Raw genomic sequence first — 24,484 nt, 5'->3', positions numbered from 1 at the left:
TCTCTTTCCTTGGGAAGAGAGTAAATTTTTCAAATTATATATCATGAGGCTAGCAGCAAAGACCAAAAGGTCTAAGATATTTTGAGATATATATTACCTAGTTTTACTTTATCAGTAAAGTGGCTTACTTTGAATTTTACAGATAAACTTTAGTAGTTTGCAATACTAGTATAGAATACCTCATTTCTCTACTTACTCTGTTCTAGAATAATCTGAATGGCTTCAAGTCATGTTCCTTGTAGTGGGGAAGATTGAATGGTGTTGTCCATATTCATGTGAGTGTTGAAAACAATTTTAAAGTAGAATTGAGTTCCTGGGCTTATGTAATGAAAACATAAGCATATTAATTAATGATATTGTACAAATCTATGTATTCTGCTTTTCTTACCTCCAATCACAGTGATATATTTGAAATTACTTTGGCTCTTGAAATTCTATTATTTGGAAGCAATGGCACGGGATTTTAAAGTCTCTTTTGCTGTTAACCTTTCGAACAATGATTTTGAGATATTTTTTGAGGGCAGGGGTTAACCATCATTGAAGTCCTACTTGCACCATACCTCCCTGCTCTGTGGTGCCATTCTGGAAGCAAGAGGCTATGTGGAGCCTTGCTCAGAGGTCTGCTATGCTTTGTTTGTGACTGTTGGTTCTCAGCTCATTCCCAAATTGAGCCTGGAGGAGATATTGACTTTTGAGGTTTTAAGTTAAAAGTTTAGGCTTAAGGAAGTGTATCCTAGCCCCAACTGTGATTATTTGATAGGAAAATACAGCTTCCCTATGGGTTTAAATCAACCTGACATGTAAATAGTCTGAATGTCAACATTTCTTAGAACTCATAGATGGAATATATGGATATGTTCCTCTAAAACCACATATCTAGTCACAATTTCTAGTTGGTAATATTCGTTAATCACTAACAGGTGTCCAGTGGATGTGTTTGGTGCAAAAGATCTTTAATAGCCTCTGAGAATTCCTTGTTGGGATCTAGTGTAGTTAAGATTGGAGCTTCTCCTGGCTGACCCCGTGGCCGAGTAAGTTCATGCGCTCTGCTTCGGCGGCCCAGGGCTTCACTGGTTCAGATCTTGGGTGTGGACATGGCACCGCTCATCACGCCGTGCTGAGGTGGGGTCACACAGAGCACAACCAGAGGCACTCACAACTAGAATGTGCAACTCTGTACTGGGGGGCTTTGGGGAGAAGAAGAAAAAAAGGAAGATTGGCAACAGATGTTAGCTCAGGGCCAATCTTTGGGGAAAAAAAAGAAAAAGATTAGAGCTTCAGGAGAATGAGTCAGGCCTGCTCCTTCTGGTAACTACTCAAGTGGTGTGATAATATCATTTTAGCACGTTGAACTTTCTGATTCTTCCTGTTTATTTTACCCATCTATGTACTAGCTTCCTTTTGCTGTTTGGAAGTAGAACCTTCTGAGTTGTACACTTAAGATTGTTAAATAAGTAACAGCATTCTTTGTTTCAATATCAAGTTTTTCAAGTGATGCAAAAATGCTTCAAACTCAAGTATTTGGCTGCACAGCCTTTCAAGAAAATCTGTAGTAGCAAAAAGACCAAGAAAATGAACTTCCCTCTTTTCTGTTGTTAATAGCTGAAAGTACAGAAGAAAATACTCTAAAATCATAGTTGCCCAAGATTTATGCATATAGCAAAGGTAATTGATATTTAGTTTTAGAAATTTTATAGTTATTTGAGATAATTGCTCTTTTATTCTCATTAGCATACATACATATTTTTTACTCACATAAATATTTTATTCCTTAAATTTGTGTTTTTACTGACCATTTCTTCTTTTTTATTTTTATTTATTTATTTACTTTATTTTATTTTTTTCTGAGGAAGATTAGCCCTGAACTAGCATCTGCCAATCCTCCTCTTTTTTCTGAGGAAGACTGGCCCTGAGCTAACATCCGTGCCCATCTTCCTCTACTTTATATGTGGGACGCCTACCACGTCATGGCTTGACACTCGGTGCCATGTCCGCACCGGATCCAAACTGGAGAACCCCGGGCCACTGAAGCGGAACATGTGCACTTAACCGCTGTGCCACCAGGCCGGCCCCCATTTCTTCTTTTTTAAATCTTATTTTCTCTAGTATTAACTCTACTTTTGCCATGTTTGACACTTGCTGCTGAGTTAATAAGAGCGATTGTCAAAAATTAATATACTGAAGTTAATATAGGGTATAACATAGTGTCCTGATGTACGATATTTGAGATGTACCATATATATATATATATTTCCTTTTTGTTAGGAAGATTAGCCCTGTGCTAACATCCGCTGCCAATCCTCCTCTTTTTTCTGAGGAAGACTGGCCCTGAGCTAACATCCGTGCCCATCTTACTCTATTTTATATGTGGGACACCTGCCACAGCATGGCTTGATAAGTGGTGCATAGTTCTGTACCTGGGATCCGAACCGGTGAACTCCGGGCTGCCAAAGTGGAACGTGCAAACTTAACTGCTGCACCACGGGGCTGGCCCCGAGATGTACTATATTTTATCTTAGAAGAAGATTTTTTATTTTTTTAGAAAATAAAATATAATCTTTAGGATTTTCATTATTTTTCTTATCTTAAGACTGGCTTCTAGAGTATTTAATGTTACTTTGAGTTTTGTGTTTGTTGGCCTGGATTTGCTGGGCCATGAAAGTGAATAGCCTGCCCAAAGATGCTGAATACAGGAGATGTACTATAAAAGTGCATCTCTGATTGGGGATGCTTTTCATGGATGATAATCTATTAATGAAATATCATTCTTTTTTCCTAATAATGTACTTGTCAGAGAGTTTATACATCTATTATCTCATTTAATCATCTCAGTGAGGCTGGGGTTTAACTTGGGCAAGCATTGTATACCTGTTTCACAGATGAGAAACTAAGAGAGAAGCAGAATGCTTAAGGAGAGACAGCGTGGTGGAGGGCAGACTTTGCAGTGAAGTAGATGTGAGTACCCATCCTCACCCAGGCCTGCAATAGCTGTTATCCTTATCCTCGCAGTGTTAGCACAACCTCTCTGAGCCTCAAGTTGCTGATCTGTATAGTAGTGCAGCAGTGCCAATGTGTGGTACTGAGTATGTGTCACACACCTAGCCCAGGGTTTGCCACACGTTACAGGTTGACTAAATTGTTGCTTTTACTGTTGCTAAGAAGAAATTGAAGAGTCAAGTAATTCACTTCAGTGTACTCAGATCTAATTGGTAACAGGACTAATACTAAAACTGCGGTTTTGGATATTTTGTTTATGTTTTCACATCAAAGTTCCTTTTAGTGACACATAGGAACCTAACCTGAGGCCATGATGGCAGGGAGGGGCCCATCAAATGATGAGAGGATTCACTGTGAGGTAAAAGGAGATTATGAGAGTGGATTATAAAAGAACAAAGGAGGGAATTTAAAAAAAATGCATTCTCGGGGCTGGCCCTGTGGCGCAGCAGTTATGTTCGCACGGTCTGCTTCTCGGTGGCCTGAGGTTCGCCGGTTTGGATCCCGGGTGCAGACATGACACCGTTTGGCACGCCATGCTGTGGTAGGCATCCCACATATAAAGCAGAGGAAGATGGGCACGTGTGTTAGCTCAGGGCCAGTCTTCCTCAGCAAAAAAGAGGAGGATTGGTAGTAGTTAGCTTAGGGCTAATCTTCCTCAAAAAAAAAAATAAAAATGGATTCTCTTTTTCCCCTGGGGTTGTTTAGAACTCCTGCCATAGGACCAGCCCAATGGCGCAGCAGTTAAGTTTGCACATCTGCTTCTTGGCAGCCCGGGGTTTGCCGCGTCGGATCCCCAGGTGTGGACATGGCACTGCTTGGCAAAAGCCATGCTGTGGTAGGCGTCCCATGTATAAAGTAGAGGAAGATAGACATGGATGTTAGCTCAGGGCCAGTCTTCCTCAGCAAAAAAGAGGAGGATTGGCAGTAGTTAGCTCAGAGCTAATCTTCCTCAAAAAAAAAAAAAAAGAACTACTGCCATAGTTGTCCAAGAATTTGGCCTTTCTAAGGATTCTTATCTTTCAGAGCTGTCTTAAATGATACCAATTATGGTAGAAGCAAGTTGGAAGGGATTCTTTGGGACAATTCCATTCCTGATATGAAATCAGAAGTAACTCAACTACTTTTTAGAATTTGCGGCCAATCTAAAGGTACCAGTTGAACAGCTTCATGTGCTGAGAGATCAGCCAGATAGGAGGAATTTCTAAAAAGCCTTTACTGAATCAGAGTGTCTGTTATATAAAAAGCATCATATTTGTGGCAAGCCAGTTATACATTCACCAAGTGTTTCATTGACTACTTTCAACAATGTGATAGGCAAAAAAGTGTCTGTCGGTAAGATTTGAGGAGAGCCTCTAGGCTTACATGCTTCCAAATTCTTCCCCGTTGTCTCATTGTTATATTTGTAAATGCAGTTGTATTAACTATCTTAATATAGAGTACTGTAGGTTAGTTAATCGGAAACTTTGCAGAGTACACAGTGTTGTTAGAAAGGGACATAGAGCAGATTTTTTGTTTTGTTTTGCTGGAGAGGCCATGGGGAAAATTCTGAGCACAGATGAAAAATTAATGATTGAAGGCAGGAATAGGTAAGGCCCAGCATCACAGACCATGAATGGTACCGGTAGTAGACATTGGACAATGGATGTGGGGGTGGCTCATAGTCAAAGGCAGGAATATGGTAGAGATTGAAGATGGTAAAATGCTAAGGAACAACCTTAGATATATTAAAACAAAAAAACCTACACTGAATTGTATATGTGGATATCACAATATGCGCATAGATGTTATAGTGACTAATAACTGTTGTCAAGACAAACAAGGTTAACATATTACTGGAATACAAAATTTTATCTTTTAATTTGTAATGCTTTTTTCCCCTTATTAGGAATAAATTTAGTTTCAGGTCCATTTGAAGTAACCAAAGATAGACAGACAAGAAAAATAATTGCATATTATAATATTGCTATATTAATTAGAATTACATGTAAGTATATGGTGTATGTATTATGGTTTTCTGGTATCTTATGAATCGTGATCTTTAAATTATGTCCATTTTTCCACTTAACATTTTAACTAGACAAGTCTTTTTCTTTTACCCGTTTAACATTAGGTTCTTCTGTGCAATAATCCAAGGTATAATTACTTTAGGAAAAATAAATTCTTGTACGATTATGTGAGCTCTTATTTCCCTGGAGTCATATGAGCTATCATACAATTAGTAAAAAGCCCAGGCTGTAGATGTTGACCCCTACAGTCTTTACTAATGGATGGAGTGTGAAAGCATTCTAGTTAAAAAACAGTGTATTCACATTTATCTTCAGTTTCATGCAGCTGCTTGCTTCCCCCCCGACCCTTCCTCTGCTTTATTTATTTTCTTTTTTCCCTCTCCACTAAGATTAGAAAGTTTAACACAGTCAACCTTTATATTTTAAAATGCTGTTTATTTAAATTATATCTTTGGTGATATCATTTTTGGCACATATCTAAAGTGCACTGTTCCATAGTGGTTAAAAGCAATGGCTTTGGACCCAGACAGACCCAACATTTCCCTCTGTTAGCTTTGAAGTGTCTTCTGAAAGATTTTACTTCTCTGAGCAGTTTCCTCATCTAGAATCAACTGGGTGATAATCTCCTTTGTTATGAGGATTGAAAGAGAAAATATATACACAGAATTTAGCCTAAAAATAGGCCTATAATCTGAATAGGAACAGCTCTTATCAGATACGTTAGACACTCCTGTATTTATTTTCTTTTGCAGCTGGTCTTGCTTAGATAACTGGCAAGATTTCAAATTTTAACCCTTTTCGGGGTAGCATTCTGCCTTCAAACAAGTAAACTCAGAATTGGAAGAAGCAAAATTTAGGATTTATCACCTTATTTAATGCAGTTAAATATTTTCAGTTTTGCCAGATCTTTACATAGAGCTCAAGGTTTTGATATAGAGACTAAAGACATATAAAAGTTCTAAGGTCAAAATAAATTATATCTGAAGGTAGAAATTAAAAATGAGAGAGAATCCTCACTGATTTCGGTGGCTGTATTCAGTGCACCAATGAAATGAAAATGCTGATATGATAACCCTGAGGCATGATTGCTCACAGAGACCTGAATGTTAAGTAGCTGAAATTTAAATATTAATATTAAGGATTCATTCATCTTATTAGCTAGTTTTTCAAGGACCAGTGTATTCCAAAATCACCAGAAAATTATTTTAACTTCTTTATAATAAATCAATATGCATATCTTCAAAGTTTCTTTTTTTTTTTTTGGTGAGGAAGGCCCTGAGCTAACACCTGTTGCCAATCTTCCTCTTTTTTTTACTTGAGGAAAAGTGGCCCTGAGCTACGTCTGTGCCCATCTTCCTTTGTTTTGTGTGTGGGACAGTGGGACACCGCCACAGCATGGCTTGATGAGTGGTGTAGGTCTGTGCCCAGAATCCTAACCCATGAAGCCAGGCTGCCGAAGCAGAGTGTGCCAAACTCAACCATTACACCGCTGGGCCAGCCCATCAGACTTTTAATATAGAGTAAAAAATCCTTGAAAAAATTGCTCAAATCTTCTTGCATTAATTTTGCAAAATATATCAAGACATGTGAAATTGCAATAGTTATTTTAGAGTAAGTTTGAATTTACTCTATGAACTTAGAACCACTGTGTATTTGAATGAAGGCTTTGAAACGGTTTCGGAGGTATTTCTTGCTGTAGATCACTTAACATTTCTAGAGGGAGCTCACATTTGGTTTTCTCTTTCAAACAGCTTTAGCATGATAGAAATATTTAATTGTTCTTGTGCCTTTCAAAGAACATAAAATCAGTGGTAGCAGCTTGTGGACTAAGTACAAGAGGAGCTTTCGTTGTGAATTAAGGCAAAGTTTCTTAGCAAGTGAATACCTTTTAGAGGTAGTCGAATATCAGCGTGAAGGGCCCTTGAGATTTAAGGGTTATTTCTGCTTCTTCACTTCCTGATTGTTTTTAACGGAAAAATTTCATTTTCTTTTTGAAAATAAAATAACTTCACAAATTAGATTTTCTAAAGCTTATCCAGTGATATCTAGAAGCATCTGTTTGCCTTCCCTTAATATAGTCATCATATATGCTTAGTCTTAGGAAATAAATCCCGTCCTTGTTAAACCTGCTTTTGAAATCTCTGTCCTGTGTAAGGAAGGCATCTTCAGGGCACTTAGATTGTGATAAATGTCCCAAAGTCCCCAGCATCTTTGAGCAGCAACCATTTGTTTACATAGGTAGAGTATGTTCTATTTCCAGTGCGTTAAGTGGAAAATGTAACATTTAAAATTACATTCCCAAAGAAATGTAAAACACTCAATATATTGTTGGGCATTAATTTTTCTGTGGTATGGAAAATACATTATGAAATATGGGTAACAGATAGCTTTGTTTTGTTGTTTCTGGAGGTTTTTGCCCCTAGCAGTTCTGAGGGGATGACTCATTTGGATAATTTATTTTGTTTTCATATTATACTCCATTTCATCAATTAAATACAAAAAACATTGAGTACTATAATATGCTCGTTCTACTTTGGATTCAAACTCAGTATGGAGAAGGTAAGACAGCCTTACCTCTAAGTAGATTCCCATGCCTAAGACAGATCTGGATCTACTTTGTCATTCACTTTGCTACTTAGGGAGTTAACCTCAGTTTTCTCATCAGTGAAATGGGTATAGTAATATACTTCTAAGGTTTTTATTAAGTTAAATAAGTTCTGGACACTGTCAAGCATGTAGTGAGCTTTAAATTAATGAAAGCATTATTGTTATTTTTATTAGTATATTTTCTTATTCATTCTCCATCTCCTCTTCTCCCTTCACCTTTCCTCCTCTTTTCCTCTATCTAGGCTCATGAACACGGCAAGGTAAGGCCATGAGATGGGACAGTAGTTCCTTCCAAAGAGAGCAGCCTCTTATAATATTCATTTTGTAAAATAACAGGCGTAAAATGAGTACTCTGAATATTTTTAAACACTATTGGGAAAAACTTAAAAATTACGTTGAGAGTTTATAATAAACTAATTCCATTTTTTCATCTTCAAATAAGTGCTTTATTATGTTATCTCCAGAGTTTAAAGTGTGAATTAGACTCATCTGTGCACACTGTCTATTAAAATACAGACTTTAGAAACATGGATACATTTCTTTCAGGCTTCATCACAATTTCTTGGAGGAATTTCCTGGATTTTAGTCCAATAAAACTGTACTTTTAAAAATCACCGCATGAAATGAATGCATCAATAAAATGCATGGGCTAAAAATGTAAATGACATTAAATATTAATGAAAATACAAGATCTTTAAGTTCTCTTGGTCCAAAGTATAATTACCAAGTGAAAATTTGAAGATAATCCCAAACATCTGGTTCGAATTGTCTTAGTGTAAGAAAACCTCGGTGAACGTTAAAACCCTGTATTCCTTAAGTGGGAAATAGGATAACCTCATCTCTATTTTAAAAGAATGTGGGATGTGACCATAATTTTCCTTTTCTTCCTTTCCACCTCTCTCTTCTGTTTCTCTTTTCTTCTCTCCCCTGAACCCAGTTGCACAGGGTTAGATTAATTATATTCCTCGACTCATGGCCAGTTTTCAGGATGCTCCCTGCAAGTTTCCTCTTTATTCATGTATTTATTCCTTTTTTATCTCTATTCCTAGCTTCATTCTTTCTTTGCACCATAGGCAACTTCACTCACATACTTGATTTGCATCTTAGATTTATAACATACCTTTGTAGAATATGTAGTGATATTTTGGGGGAGAATGAATTTTTAATATTTATAACTGGTGTTGTGACATAGAATGCGTTCTATATTTTGATTCTTTGTAGGCTTTTTAAGGTCTATTCATGTTGCAGTGTTTACATGGAATTTGTTGGTCCTCACTGCTACATCATAATTCATAAAGTTTATTATGTCCTACATGGTACCCCATGATGGACAGGTCTTCCTTCCCCCTGTCAGCCAGTACTGGAGGCTTGCATTAAACACCCTCTGACCTGTGCTCTTAGGTGAGAATTTCTTTGGGAGTGGGCTTGTTGGTCAGGCTTTATCCTTGACTTAGTCAATGATGTTTGCTGATTTCGTTAATAAAGGAGGCTAACATATTGATTGGAATTATGTAGAATTTAAAGATTAATTTGGGGAGAATTGACATCTCTATAATGTTAAATTGTCCCATCCGTGAGCCTTGCAATATTCCTTATTTTCCAAGTTTTGATTCGGCCACTTTCAAGTAGTAAGACCAGCTAGACTGAAAAATTAGTCTGATATAAAAGAGTTAACTTGGTAATGTGATCCAATTTGTCAAGTAATAGATAAGAAAATTAACCCAGGGGCTTGCCCAGTGGCGCAGCAGTTAAGTTCACACGTTCTGCTTTGGTGGCCCAGGGTTCGCCGGTTCAGATCCCAGGTGTGGACCTGGCACTGCTCAGCAAGCCATGCTATGGCAGGCATCCCACATATAAAGTAGAGGAAGATGGGCATGGATGTTAGCTCAGGGCCAGTCTTCCTCAGCAAGAAGAGGAGGATTGGCAGCAGCAGTTAGCTCAGGGCTAATCTTCCTCAAAAAAATAAATAAATAGATTGTTTAAAAAAAAAAAAGAAAATTAACCCATAGCTACACTGATTAATTCTATAGGTTGATTATATAGCTGTGAAATCATCACATTAGTGCTCTTAAGATGTACTTTTTATAGTTCACTTTAATATATTTTCCTTTAAACTATCGTATATCTAAGTCAGATTTTAAATGGTTTTCAATTCAACAATGATTTTTTTTTTCAGTTTTTGTTTCATCATTGAAACATGGTAAATGAACAGATTTTATGAAAAGAACTACTATTTAATTGACCACTAATAAGATTTTTAATTTTAGGTCTATTCTATAGGATAGCTTTGTATTTTTAGAAGTGATCTTTATGTTAGCATTGACTTTTGGTAGCATTAATGCAAAAATCAGCCATATTTAAATTTGAAAGTATGGAAATAGTGACAGCAGTCTTCACACCAAAAAGAAATATATAGCAATTTTAGGCTTAGTTTTGGCAGCTCTTCCTTAAAAACCTAAAATCTATTTTGGTAAACACTGTATTGAAGAACAATTATCCAAGGAAGAAGGGGTTTTGAAAAGGAATTCTTTTCATATTTGAGTTTGCCGAAATGCTCTATGTCAGTGCCTTTCAGCCAAAGACCACCGGGAGCACACTGGTAGGAAAGAAGTTGGCTTACTTAGTCCTTGCACTGAGAGACCACTGCACCATGGGAATCCTGGGGTATCTTATTACATGTCCTATCAGAGGATTTGGACTTTGGTTGGGTGATTTGGGAAAGGGTCTAAGGAAGCAGGTGTGTCCCCTAGATTGGATACGGGGACAATTCTATAACTAGGTAAAGGAGTCATTCATTTAGCAAGAGGGGGGATGTTTGCTATTTTGTGGGTTGTACAGTGGCCTTTTTCTTTTTCAAGGTTAGTAGAATTTTGATGTGATTTTGCTTTGGCGTATTTATTATGATCTCAAAGTAACCTTGTCCCAAGCTGGTATTCTGTAGGACTGTGTATCTACAGTAGGAGAATAAAGTAGCCTGGTGGTGACTATCAGATGAGTTCAGGACATCAAGACCCACCTTCTAACCCCCTTCCTTTCTTCCTCCCTCTCTCATCCATAAGCAATTAATATCCTTTATTGGGGAATTTTCTTTTTCTGTTCCCAGTCATCCAGGGCAATGACTTAATCATAAAGATGTGAAAGATTTCCATTTGGACAAAACCCAAGAAACTTACTATCACATTGTGGCTTTGCCGCACATAACCTTGGCGATGATTTTTAATTTCTAAAGTGTAACCTCACTTTCAAAAAACCATCTCCTGTGCTGCCTGTCCCTGTGGAAGCCACCTTAGCTCCTTTACTCTGATTTTATTCCCCTTACCGGGGATCAGGGATCCCTGCAAGGCCAGCTCCTTGTCTTTCAGTCCTTAGAGGTCACCCATTTCCCTTGTTTCTAAGATGTCTTACTTTCTGAAGTTCATTCATTTATTCTATTGTGTGCTTCTCCCTTCCCCACTCCACTTCACTTCCCACTTCAAACATAAACTCTGAGTAAGTGGGAATGTGTATTTATGTACCATTGCAAGTGCCCAGCCCCTAATAAAGTTCCTGGCACAAAATAGGTACTTAACAAATATCTGTTTAATAAATGAATACATTTATCAATGAATAAATGAACAACCACCCAAATGACTAAACATATCTTCTAGACATGACTATATGTCTCTTGATGATTAACAAGAGAAACACTTGTTAGTTTGTTATTTAGTTGAGGTATAAGTACCTGGAAAAAAAGGTCCATCTGTTACTCTGAAAACACGCCCTAAAATATGCAAAATAGTTCCTTGCTATAATGTTTCTTTCAGCATCTGAGTTCTAGGACTGTGGGTTAGATGGGATAGCATTATAGTGATGTTTTCTTGCTGCTTAAATTAACATTTGGGTACATTTTTCTGGAATGTTTCCAATCTAAATATATTTTCATTTACTAATGTCACTTCCCAAATATGAAAGATTATTATGCTCTATAGATAATATAAAGGCATAAAATACATTTGATATTACTTCTATAAGTAATACCTGACGTGGTAAATTGCAAAGAGCATCAGCCACAATAATATTAATGATAATGGCAAGTATTTATTGAGTGTTTGCTGTGTGGCAGGCACTGTCTTAAACACCCTATATATATTAACTTGACTAATCCTCATCACAAAACACAAGAGATACTAATTATTTTTCCCATTTTACAGATGAGTAAACTGAGGCACAGAGTGTTGAATTATAGGGCACATAGGCAAATCTGGGATTGAAAGATTCTATAGTTTGTTTTTTTTTTAAAGACTGGCCCTGAGCTTATATCTGTTGCCAATCTTTTTTTCTTTTTCCTCCTTCTTCCCAAAGTCCCCCGGTACATAGTTGCATATTCCAGTTGTAGGTCCTTCTAATTCTGCTATGTGGGATGCTGCCTCAGCATTGCTTTATGAGTGGTGCTAGGTCCATGCCCAGGATCCAAACTGGCGAAACCCCAGGCTGCCCAAGCGAAGCATGCAAACTTAACCACTCGGCCATGGGGCTGGCCCCTATAAATTTTTATACATTAAAAGTTGACACCTCAAGGGCCAGCCCCAGTGGACTAGTGGTTAAGTTCAGCACACTCTTCTTCGGTGGCCTGGGTTTGGTTCCCAGGCACAGACCTATGCTGCTCTGTTAGTGGCCATGCTGTGCTGGTGACCCACATACTAAAAAATAGAGGAAGATTGGCATGGATGTTAGCTTAGGTCAAATCTTCCTCAGCAAAAAAAAAAAAAGAAAAAGAAAAAATTTAATACCTCAAAACTCCTTTTATTCTTCAGATACAGTCAGTCATTACCGAAATAAAAATATCTTGACCCATAGAAGCCTTCGTCTCATCCCCATCTTCTAGCTGAGATAGTCTCTGGTTTCAGGACTTGACACCCTATCTCTTAGGGAAGGAAGGAAGGCAAGAGAAGCATCCAGGTTTGAGGGCTAGGTCTGCTTGACAGCCATGCTTTATGGGCAGCTGTTGATGGTGTGCCTTTTGTTCTTTTTAATGTTGAGAAATCATGATTATTTGGGGTGAAAAATTAAGAGCATACAGAAAATACTGAATTTTTTTAACATTATATATGGAAAAACTGAGATACTGATTTTCTCACAAATGAATTTATTTGCAAGAAGGATATAAAAGAACATTATGTCTGAATAAACCATATAAACTTAACTGTTTAAAGAAGCATAGTGTCTTACTGATATTTTCGGATGACTATTAAGCCTCTTTATAGCTTTGATCTTACATAGTGATCTTGCTTTTTATCCCCACTTCTTCGTGTCATTTATCAGTTTTTTCATATTTGATGGAATCTTTGTTTATTTTAAGAGGATTTCTTATAGTTGCTGGTCCAGTAAGTATACAATAATTTCCGGCCACGAAGACCCCTACCGAAATTTGAAAGAGCGGGAAGTCTTTGTAGGTGATCCTAAGATAACGTTGTTCTTGGCCTTCTGATGAACTGTATATATATATCAGATTTGAGACATAATAATTACTTTAACTTTTTTTTAGACTTTGTATTTAATCTCCTGGTTTGATGAAATGTTGGAGTAAAGAGGAAATAAATTTTCCTTCTTAAAAATATTTTGTGAAAGTTTTCTCTCCCTGTGGCACTTCCTGGTGGCCTGATATTATGTCATGTATAATTATGTTGACGCTCAGCCTGAATACTTCTTTCTCTTCTTGGCAGCATGGGGTAACCTTGGAAATGTTCTGAAGAGTCAGAGCAAAATTTCTGAAGCTGAAAGCGCCTATAGAAATGCTTTGTACTACCGTAGCAACATGGCCGACATGCTTTATAATTTGTGAGTATGCATTGCTCTCTCTGGCTTGGTTCATCTTTGAAACTGTGGTAAGAGTGACTATTGATTTAACTGCTGGACACCAGGATGATGATAGCTGTTTTTCTGAAATAGTCTTTTCATTTATCATGCCTTAGAGACTAGTAGGTGGATAGTATTTGTGATTTCTTTCTTTTGGGCCACATTGATATTCATGTGTATTGATATAGTATGCCTGAATTTTTTTGAAGTACTCTGCCCTATAACATAAAAATTGTTAAAATGCTTTCAGTTTTTTATTTTTTGTTTGTTCTATTAATACTTAGGTGGGTTCATAAAATAAGACTGCTATGTATGATACATTATATAATTGATATCTTGCTTATTAATAATGGTAGATTTTGTCCTCTATTAAGAGTTGCTTGTGTCCAAGTATATACAGAAGATGTACTAAACCTGGAGAGTTAGTGGATAAGATAATGGTTCTTTCTCTTATCCATGCTCCCCAAAGGTACTGATGATTAGGTTAGGATAGTGGGGTAATTTAGAATATTTGCATATGTTGAGTTAGAAAAATTTATAGAGGAAAAATTGGTTCTGTTCTTTGAATGGAAAGCCCTAGGGTGTACAATGAGATCTGAATGGATAAATTTAGATTAAACTGAAAACCCTTCTTTGTCTCTTATATTTATACACTTTTATTTTTAAGTAATAGAAACCTAGTCTAAACTTCCTCAAACACAAAAGAGAATTTGTTAACTCCAATAACTGAAAATCCCTGGGGTTGGCTAGATGTCGGCACAATTAGATCCAGGTGCTTTGTCATGTTGCAGGAATTTGTCTCCATTCTGTGGCTCTGATTCCCTCTGGGTTCACACCATTCTCTGTGGGAGTCTGTCTATATCAATGGGAAACGTGACTTCTGTCACCTTATGCATATAGCATCCTGACTCTTATCAGTATCAGAAGGAATTGTCCTGGTGTCTCTATTAATCCTGGAAAAAAGGTCTTTGACTGACCCTCCTGGGATCATGTGTCCTCTCTTGAATGAAAATTGGGCAGTGAGGTAGGGGCTGTAAGATGCCTCCGATGGCAGTGCCTCCAGAGTCGGAATGGAATGGAATGGAGGGCCAGTTCCCTGTAGGACAGGACCAGGCAAAGTAAGATGCTTACTGCTTGTGTTTAATGAATGCTATGTAATACTGGCAGTTTCAAACTAATTCGTACAGTTAATTTTTAACCTATATTTGTGCTCTGGTTACATCTAAATCTTCTATACTGGCTAAATCTAAAACAATAGATACAAAGAATTAAAAATAAATTAAAACAAACAGAAAAAATCTAGATTTTTAAGAGAGCTTCCTGGTCGTACATTTACCTTGTCTTTAACCTCCTAGACTTTAACACTGGGATGTCAGTCTTGTGGCCTGTGGTCTAAATTAGGTCAGCATGTGTTTTGTATTGACCTGTGTAGTGTTAGCTTAATTTTCTCTTTCTTTACCTGGAATGCCTTCAGATTGAGCATACCCTCTCTGGTTTGCATGATCCTTCATAGTATCTGCTGTGTTTCATGCTTCACCATATATATTACCATCCTTTACCTTGAAATAATTTGAATTTGCATCTTTTTCTTTACTTGAATGAATATATCCAGGTACTCCTACAAAGGGATTTCCCCCATGTCCTCTTCATCTAAAGAACGTGAAGTTCCTATATTCTTGACTAATAGTATTTTTATTTCATAAAGAAGAACCTTATCAGTTTGATACATTTATGCAAATGTTCTTCATTTTTTTACATCTGACAGTGGTGTTGTCAAAGGGGCTTCTTGCCTTGAATATGGGGTGCCAATTTCCTTCTGGTGTCCATTCTCCATACATTTTCGGGGGAGAAAGTAAGCTGAACGACCTACATCTCTTCATTAAGCTTGTTTTTCTCTCTCTTACCCACAGCCACTGGTTAAAAAGTTACCGACTTCTTGATGATAGCTGTTGGGCAAGGGTGGAAAGACAAAGTGTGTGTCCAGGCCTAATGTTTGCTGAGAAGAGAAATTCATTCAATTAGCCAAATCCATTTTACATGTGATTTAAACGCTGCATAAAACTTTCTTTTTGGATACATATAAACTATGAAAGCGTATGACTAGACCTTCCCAAACCCAAATGAAAAATCTTTGCTGGAGAAGTGGTTTAGTAACAAGTTCAGGGTTTTTCCCTAATTGTATGAAATGAGATTTGTCATAAATGCCATCTATAGCTCCAAAATATTTTTATGAATATGATAGATTTCTAAACTACATTTAACTGTTAGCTCCAATGGAGAGACTTAAATTCCACAAGAAATGTTGGCAGTGATTTGAAGCATTGGGTTATATAACCCATGGGGTTGACAGAATTCTGATACTCAATTATTGTATTTCAAAATAGGTGAATTCTTCAATGATTTTGTATCAAATGTTGATAAAATACACCAAGATCGATCTCTTACAATCCATAATATTTTAAGTATATCTGGCATCATATATCCTTAGGAGCAAACTTTTATTTTTTCTGTTTATTTACATAGGTAGGAAAAAAGTCAAGTTTTCTCATGGATGGTTAAAAACTATTTGATAAATAAAACATTTTTCTTTTGAGGTGTATATGCTATTTTCATTACATTATTTTCTCTGATGTACAGAAATTGTTCCTTGTTCTATTTCAAATCCTGAAAGGAGGGGAATTTTCTTTGCTCAGTCTTATGAGTAAAGTTAACCTGATAACACTCCTTTATTTATTAATGAACTTTAGAAGCTTTTGGGAAGCATAAGGTCCTGTTAGAGACTCTACTTAACTTTTAATCAGTAACTAGATTTTTTGGAAACACATTCGATGTTGATAAATCTGCTTGCTTTGTAAATTATTGAAACAATTTTACATTGTTAGACATTTTTATTAGGAAAATAATCTAGAGACATACATCATTATGTAACTCCAAAACCATAATTACTAAGGTGAAGTACGTTACCACTGGCCAGATACAGGATGATTCTAGGTCAGAGAGAATACTTAAATTGATCCCGGTAATTTTATTTTTATGTTTATATTTTAAAAATATAACTGGCATATCTAAATAGCACTTCTGTTGCTCTGAATGACTATAGAGGAAAAAAGGCTGATTTGGAAAAATACTAAGTGAGCAACGGTACAAATGGTATGTGGTTATATCTGAAGGTTAGGGAAGATCACTTTCAAGATTTTAAAACTCTGAGGACAGTTTTGTGCAGGATTAATAGCAAATTATATCAGAGAGCTACCTACAAATGGTTATATTTCCTATTTATAAAATGATGGAATAATTTTAATTTTTTTCTTTCTTTGCTAGCAATTACTTGAATTACTTCTATATACCAAGCACTCTTCTTAGTTCTTTACACGGTATCACCGTTTGTCTTCAAATGAAGCCTACAAAGTGGGGAAAATTAAACTCAGAGGTAATTTGTGGAAAGTCACCCAAATAGTAGAGGAGCCAGTATTTGCACTTAAGATGCTCTGACTCCACATGCACGCAACCATAATATTTCTGCTCAAGCTGGCAGAAATAAACTCAAGGTGCGGGAAAAAAACCTCCATATATCTCTTTCAAATTCAGAAAAAAATTTAATTGAAATCACCTTCATATATGGAAATAAAATGGTTGGAATTAAATCTAATAGAGACTGTAGGTAAATTTTTATGACGTTTGCTGAGTTTACTGGACTCATGCTGTAGAATTTTGTCAGAAAGATCATCAGTGGGTTTGTAAAACTGAGCTAAGAGTTGCTTTCAAGAAGTGCTGTGGAAATCATTTTTAATTATCATAATCCACTAATTATAACATTGACTTGATATCACTTCAATCCAGGCTTATGTAATAGTCATATAATGTGAAATTTAAAACAGTACTTAATTCTACTCTTAATAGCAATAGATGTAGTGAACTTATTGTATAGCCTTATGTTTAGCCCTTTATCTTGCTGAGTTCATTAAAAGCCAGTGCTTCACACAAGTAACTTTTTTAAGACCAGATTTAACAGATCTGCATTATGATGTTGGCTTTTCTTTTCAAGTATAATAAATTTCCAGGACAAAGCAGATGGACTATTGTGTAGTGATTCCCACTGTCAGGTTTTATAAATACATGTCAACTTTCAACCTTTTAACTGCACCACTCACTGCCATCTGAAATGTAATTGATTTCTAGGCTGAAAAATACTCAGTCGATGTCCTTTCATTGTTGTTATAGATTTGTCTCCGTCAGTCTATTCCAAAGGATATTTAAACAGGTAATTCTGTGAACATTGAATATTTCATTAGGCATTAGATTTCAGAATGCGGGTGATAAATTTAATGTGGTTTAATCAATTCTTGATTATCTTACATAATAGAGGGAATCATTTCTGTGGATGATAGAGATTTTGCCACCATAAGTTAGTTGTCATTTTTCTTCTCTGTTGTGAGAATCGAAGTAATCATCTAATCTGAGAAGCTAGAAAGAAGCAATAAAATAAACTAATTTAAAGGAATTAAAAAAGAAAATATTCATAAAGCAGAATATGGAGAAACAATGAATAAATATAAGAGATTGTTCTGGGCTGGCCTGGTGGCACAGCGGTTAAGTTCACACATTCTGCTTCAGCGGCCCGGGGTTCGCCGGTTCGGATCCTGGGTGTGGACATGGTACCTCTTGTCAAGCCATGCTGTGGTAGGTGTCCCACATATAAAGTGGAGGAAGATGGGCACGGATGTTAGCTCAGGGCCAGTCTTCCTCAGCAAAAAGAGGAGGATTGGCAGCAGATGTTAGCTCAGGGCTAATCTTCCTCAAAACAAAAAAAGGGAGAAAAAGAGCTTATTCTTTTTTTGAGGAGGAGGAGGATTAGCTCTGAGCTAGCATTCACCACCAATCTTCCTCTTTTTGCTGAGGAAGATTGGCCCTGAGCTAACATCCACACCCATCTTCCTCTGTTTTATATGTGGGACGCCTACCAAAGCATGGCTTGATGACGGTGTGTAGGTCCACACCCGGAATCTGACCGGCGAACCCAGAGCCACTGAAGCAGAGCATGCAAACTTAACCGCTATGCCACAGGGCTGGCCCCTAAGAGCTTGTTCTTTAAAAGATGAACAATTTCTGGCAATGATAATATAGGACAAAATAGACAACCTCAAATATACAACACTGAGAATGAGAAAGGGACTTCAACGAGATATATGGAAGCTAAAAATAATTGGGGCTGGCCCGGTGGCACATCGATTAAGTTCACACGTTCTGCTTCGGCGGCTTGGGGTTCACTGATTCGGATCCCGGGTGCAGACATGGCACTGCTTGGCAAGCCATGCTGTGGTAGGCGTCCCACATATAAAGTAGAGGAAGATGGGCATGGATGTTAGCTCAGGGCCAGTCTTCCTCAGCAAAAAGAGGAGGATTGGCAGCAGTTAGCTCAGGGCTAATCTTCCTCAAAATAAATAAATAAAAATAACAAAGCATTAGTTATGTATATGAAATCTATGTACAAATGCTTTTCTGGGAAAATATAAACGACCAGCATTAGCCCAAGAAGAGATTGTCAATCTGAATTAAAATCCTTTGAAAAATTTGAAAACCATATGAAAGAATTTTCTCCACAAGGAACCAAGTTATTTCATGAGTTCTATCAAATCTTCAATAAAGTGATATTTCTTGCACTAGTTAAACTTTTCATTTATTTTTGTGAAGCCAGCTCAAACTGATAGCAAAAGGTCTGACTGTATTTAACGCCAAAAGAAAAAGAATAATAACAACAACAAAATCCTCCAAAACCCAAAAAACAAAACAATAAGCAAACAAACAAGAACAAAATAACAGAACCGCAACAGGCCAATTAGACTTACAAATATAAAATGTAGATGTGTCTTAAAATTAATCTAGTGGATGCAGCAGCATGTTAAAGATTAAAACACTGCTATCAGATGGCATTTATTCCAAGATCCATGGTGGAGAATTCAGTATCACAATTTCAATTATTATACTCTTTCAGTTTAAAAAGTCAGAAGAGGGAAAGAACATGATCATCTCTAGAAGTGCCAAGAAGGATTTTGACCAACATCAGACAACAAGACTTACAGATAAACTAGGAATAAATAAGTACTTTTGTATCATAAAGAATATCTGTCTACAGTTAACAGCAATACCGTATTTAACGTTGAAGCACAGTGGTCATTTCCATTCAGACTCAGCTTCTTGAGGTAGGGGCAATTTCTAATGGGTCATTGTATCTCCCCATACTTAGAGGAGTTCTAACTGAGTTTGTTGATTTTATAAATGAATTCTGAAATCTGTATCAGGACATAGAAGACCCCATTGATCAATGTAAGTGATAAGATTAGTAATGGGTATTGGACAACCACGTTCTTTTGAAATTTAAATATGGGTTCCTTGTTGCAGACTTTGTTCTGTTCTATTGGTAACTCATACCAAGAATAAATCATTTTATTTACTATAGCTTCTATAAATTTTATATTTTAAAGGGCAGCTTTCCCACCCTTGTTATTTATTTTCAAATACTTATTGATTATTTTAATGTGTTTTATCTGTAATGTGAACTTGATCATAGCCTTAAGTTGCATTGAAAGTCCAGTTGGGCTATGATTGGTTAGGCGGTGACTATATATTAAAGGGAAGAGAACTGACATTGTTCTACTCTTGAAGTTTCCCCTCCAGATACATGTATTTCTACATTTATTTCAATTTTTAAATTTCCCTTCATTAAAATTTTGTATTTTTGTTCACAAGGTCTGACATATTTGAGGTTGATTTATTCTTAATGTTTTTAAAAAATTATTTTTGCTAACGTGAATTGGATCCTTTCTCTCATTATGTAATGAGAAACTGGTTGTTCCTGATTGTTCAGATTTTACTTTTCCTACATATGCCTGATTCCAAGTTTTTGTTGTTGTTGTGGCTCTATCATATATCTGATTTTTAGTTGAAGGTTCTTTCTTGGAGTTTTCACAAATATGTCATATTCTTACTTGCTGGGAGGCCTCTGCACGTACAAGGCCTGTCTGTTTGCCTGCAGCTCTCTGCCTTTGTCTCCCCTTCATTCCTCTTTCCACCCTACTCCCCATCCTTTTTGCCTGGCTGATACCAGTGCATCCTTTCTATCTCAGCTTAAGTGAAACTTCCCTGGGAAGATTTCTTGATACTTCCCCTATTTTCAGAGTTGGAAGAGAGGTACCCCTCCCAAATCTCACCAGTACAACTACTACTTGGCTCTTTTTCATCGGCACCGTGGTTATGTTTGTGATGCCGTGTTCCCCTTCATTACAGTGGCATCTCCATAAAGCAGGGAGGCTTAGGTACTATTCTTGCATAACACCAGGCAGCAGGCTTGAAATTATGTATATGTTGATTAATAAACTAATGAATGAGTTAAACTGTGGATATGTTGATTAATAAGCTAATGAATAAATTAATAAACTAACAAATGATCAATAAACTAATGTATAAAATAATGAATGAAAATAAATCAACAAGGTTTAAGTTTATTGGGCAACAATCCCATGTCCTGTCCATTATTCCTGGCTGATCTCCTTCTTTCCAAGCTCGTGTTACTGGCTGTGTTCACTTATCTGACTCTTCGTATTGATTTATTCTACAACTTTTTTTCCATCATATATATCTATGAAAATAGTCATTGTCCAAAAAACATAAGAGTAGTAAGATTTCTTCACAGAGACTATGGTTATTGTATCCATACTGATGTGGGATGAAGATTCTGGAATATCTCATCTAGTGTCAAGGCTGGAGTTCTCTTTCTGTTCCTCCCACCAAACCCTGGAAATATTTTCTTTATTAAAAATGTATTGAAAACAAACTTTTTTTCAGAATTGGTAGAGAAAATAACAGATGTGTTGCTTCACTGGATAACCAGCCAATGGGATGTTTCAACAAAACAAATTCTGATATTTCCATTTGTTAATTAGAAAAAATAAACAGTAAATAAAGTATATAATTCTATTCTAATTTATTAAATATGGGATAAAATGTTTCTTGGTTCTTAAAATATTTATGACCCCTTTAAAATCCTACTTGAGTTATAAGTGGCTATACAATTGACTTTTGTTCATAGAACTGCATTATTTAAATTTGTCTTTGAGTAATTTTCAATTCTGACCTGTAGACTCACTGTGATATTAACCACCTCTACAAGACACAGAGATCAGCTAGAATACCAGTCTAGCCTTTATTGAGAATATCTTTGAAAGTAAAAATTAGTGATTATTTGAAACTGGGGCAAATTAACCATGCTTAATGATTTCATCAACCATATATGCATTTGTGCATGTAAATTCTTGAATATACTTTAGCATTAAATTATCCATTCTTGAGTTTTGGCCATGATATACTATATTCCGAAAATTTGGCCAATTTCTGTCTTGTCAAGATGCCAGAATAGATTATGGCAAGAGAATTACTGTATAATGACCTGGACGTCTGCAGGATGATAAAGAGGAAGTCAGAAATGATTTTATGGAGAAGCTATAGTTAGAATATGTCCAGGTCAAATTTTTAAAAAAGCACAGATGAAATATTTTCTGTTGTAAGTTTTATGGTGTTACGCGTCATATGTGATTATTAGGTAAAATTACAGATTGCCTGTAATGTCAAAGCTCATCTTGCAGCATTCAGTAAGTTTCTGAAAGTGGTCTGAGGGGAGAAACGGGATCTGTTCAGGTTCCTGGTACTTAGTTGCCTGGGGTGATCAGTCTGAGAAAGACCTACTTATATTAACAAATACAAACAGAAGGATAAGAAAGACTGTGTGCCAGTGTTTTCATGGGATTTCCTTTACCATGTTGTCATAAGTACTAGAAAGAATCAAAGTGCAGTCAAGTCTAAATGGTAATCACAAGTTTGTTTGGTGAGCATACCTATCCTTGTGTTGAAAACATTCAGTTTATAAGAGCATCCGGCTAAGGAGTACTGGATGAATGAGTCTATAATGACGTTAGTGTAAGACACTTGAGGCTATGAAATCCCTTGGCTGAAGCTCTTCCTTCTCTGGAAAGTGCTGGAATCAGTGCTATTGACACTGTCCGTTTACAGAGCTTTCTTCAAAGTCATGCCACCTGCTCTTCCACATACACCTTTATATTTTGTACTCAGTTGTTGTGTTAATATAGTTAGACAACTTACACTTCATACCTGCTGGGTTTGGAGCCATCTTCTTTCCACAGTTCATTTGGCACATCTGTTCTCTGATTTGTTGTGAGTTGATTTTACAGTTCAGCTCTCAGGGTGAAGTCGCCTTTCTTGCCACTATAAAATCCCCAACTCTAACAACACCGATGTCAAACATCACTAGTTTTCACATAATATCTGAGAAGGAATGACCAATTTTAAAGTCTGATTAATACTGACTATGTCTTCTGAGTACATTTATAGATATTACCACATTTTCAAATTTGTACATTTTTAGATATTAGCACATTTGCAAATTCATTCATTAATTCATTCAACAAATGAGTGCCTTCAGAGTGACAGGCACTGTATTAGATGGTGGGAACGAGATGACAAAGAGTATAGTTTCTGCCTTCAAGTAGCTTGAAGCTTGGATTTAAAATATGTAAGCAATAAAGTGATATCTTTTCTAAGAAATATGCTTATATTATTATGAGAAGGTAGACAAAGAGACCTAACTCAACCTGGAAGAAATGGAAAAATAATAAAGAAAAAGAAAAGAAAAGAGGACTCACACTAAAAAGACAAATGAAAGCAGTTTGGGGAAAAAATTGCTCAGTTTTAGCTATGTAAGTTTCAGGTGACTCTTGGGCTTCCACTAGGCGCCTGGAATGTGTTTCTCGTGAGAGCATTCTGAGATAGAGGGTGTAGATTTTGGAGTTATAATTATCTAAGAAGGTATATTGAAACTGACTGTAAATAATGTGTGTCGGTGTATGTGTGTGTGTAATATGTATGAGGATAAATGAAAGAAGGACCCTGGATGGGATTCTGGGGAATATCAACATTTAAGGAGCTTGGTAAAGAAAATGGAATCATAAAGTATGCTCAAGGAGAAGGAAAGAAGAATGAGGTGTTTGATGTCATTGAAGCTGATGGATAGGACAGTAAGAAGGGAGAAAATGGTTAAAAGATCATGTACTCTAGAGAAGTTAAGTATTTCTATGGTGCTTTCATGTCCCCATGGGAAAAAAATAGTGGCATCAATCTTGGGTCTAGAAACTTGGAAATATTATTCACTTCTCCTGAATGAAGTAGAGAATAGCATTTTGCCATCACAAAGCTACGGGATATCCCAGAGAATAATTTTATCCTATGAAATGCATGTACACAATGACAAAAGAACTGAAATTCACACTAGGAGCTCCTTGGTGGCTGGAGATGTAAATTATTTATGTCTTTGTTTCTAGCACATCTTGACACCTCCTTGATACTCATCAAATGCTTTTGAATAGGATTGAATCAAACCACTTATTTTTTCACACTCATTTCTTTTGTAGTAATGGAAACTACACATTGTAGTGTTGGTGTCTAGGATTGCCTGCTGGAACTAACTGCTAAGTCTTGTGCTCCCCACCCTAACCCAAAGTAAAATTGGAGGAAATCAGAATTCTTTTAGAAATTAGAGACTGGCAAGAGAAAGAAGAAGATTGAATCATTCCTGTGCTCATTTGTATTACAGGTTTCTGTTACAAATGTTGTTTTAAAATGGCGCTGTGTGGGTCATGCTTTTCCATGTAGAAATATTCACTCAAGATAAACTATTTTCCATGTTGGAAAAATGATGAAAGGCATTTTTCTGAAATCTCATTAAAATGGCCTTTAATTTTATAGTCATTTTTGTCCAGAGCACTGTAGGTAAATTTGAGGACACGTAATAGAAAGCCCATAAAAGAGGTTTATAAAGAAGTTCATAATCACATCCTATTTTAATGCCTTTTGTTTGGTTTAACTTTAAAACTGATTGAAAGTCATTTTAATCGCCAGGAGCATTTTTTGTTGTTGTTCCTAAAATTCTGCTCACATGGAAAGTGTAGGCTGCTATGCAGCAGAATTTCAAG

General features: G+C 36.4%; 1 protein-coding gene across 5 annotated transcripts in view; it reads left to right on the top strand.

Annotated features, from left to right (window-relative positions):
• The window catches only part of TMTC2 (transmembrane O-mannosyltransferase targeting cadherins 2), a 386,898-nt gene that overhangs the window by 197,585 nt on the left and 164,829 nt on the right, over positions 1-24,484 (top strand). For all 5 annotated transcript variants that reach the window (XR_011502690.1, XM_014833852.3, XM_070507209.1 and 2 more), the window contains one exon: positions 13,313-13,427. Coding sequence is in view for 4 of the 5 variants with exons in the window: in XM_014833852.3 (XP_014689338.1) it covers positions 13,313-13,427 (115 nt within the window). In the remaining variant the exon portion in view is untranslated. The remainder of the gene's footprint in view (positions 1-13,312; positions 13,428-24,484) is intronic.

Source organism: Equus asinus, chromosome 4 (assembly GCF_041296235.1).
Source record: "Equus asinus isolate D_3611 breed Donkey chromosome 4, EquAss-T2T_v2, whole genome shotgun sequence".
NCBI lineage: Eukaryota > Metazoa > Chordata > Mammalia > Perissodactyla > Equidae > Equus > Equus asinus.
This window is presented reverse-complemented; position numbering and strand designations above follow the sequence as displayed.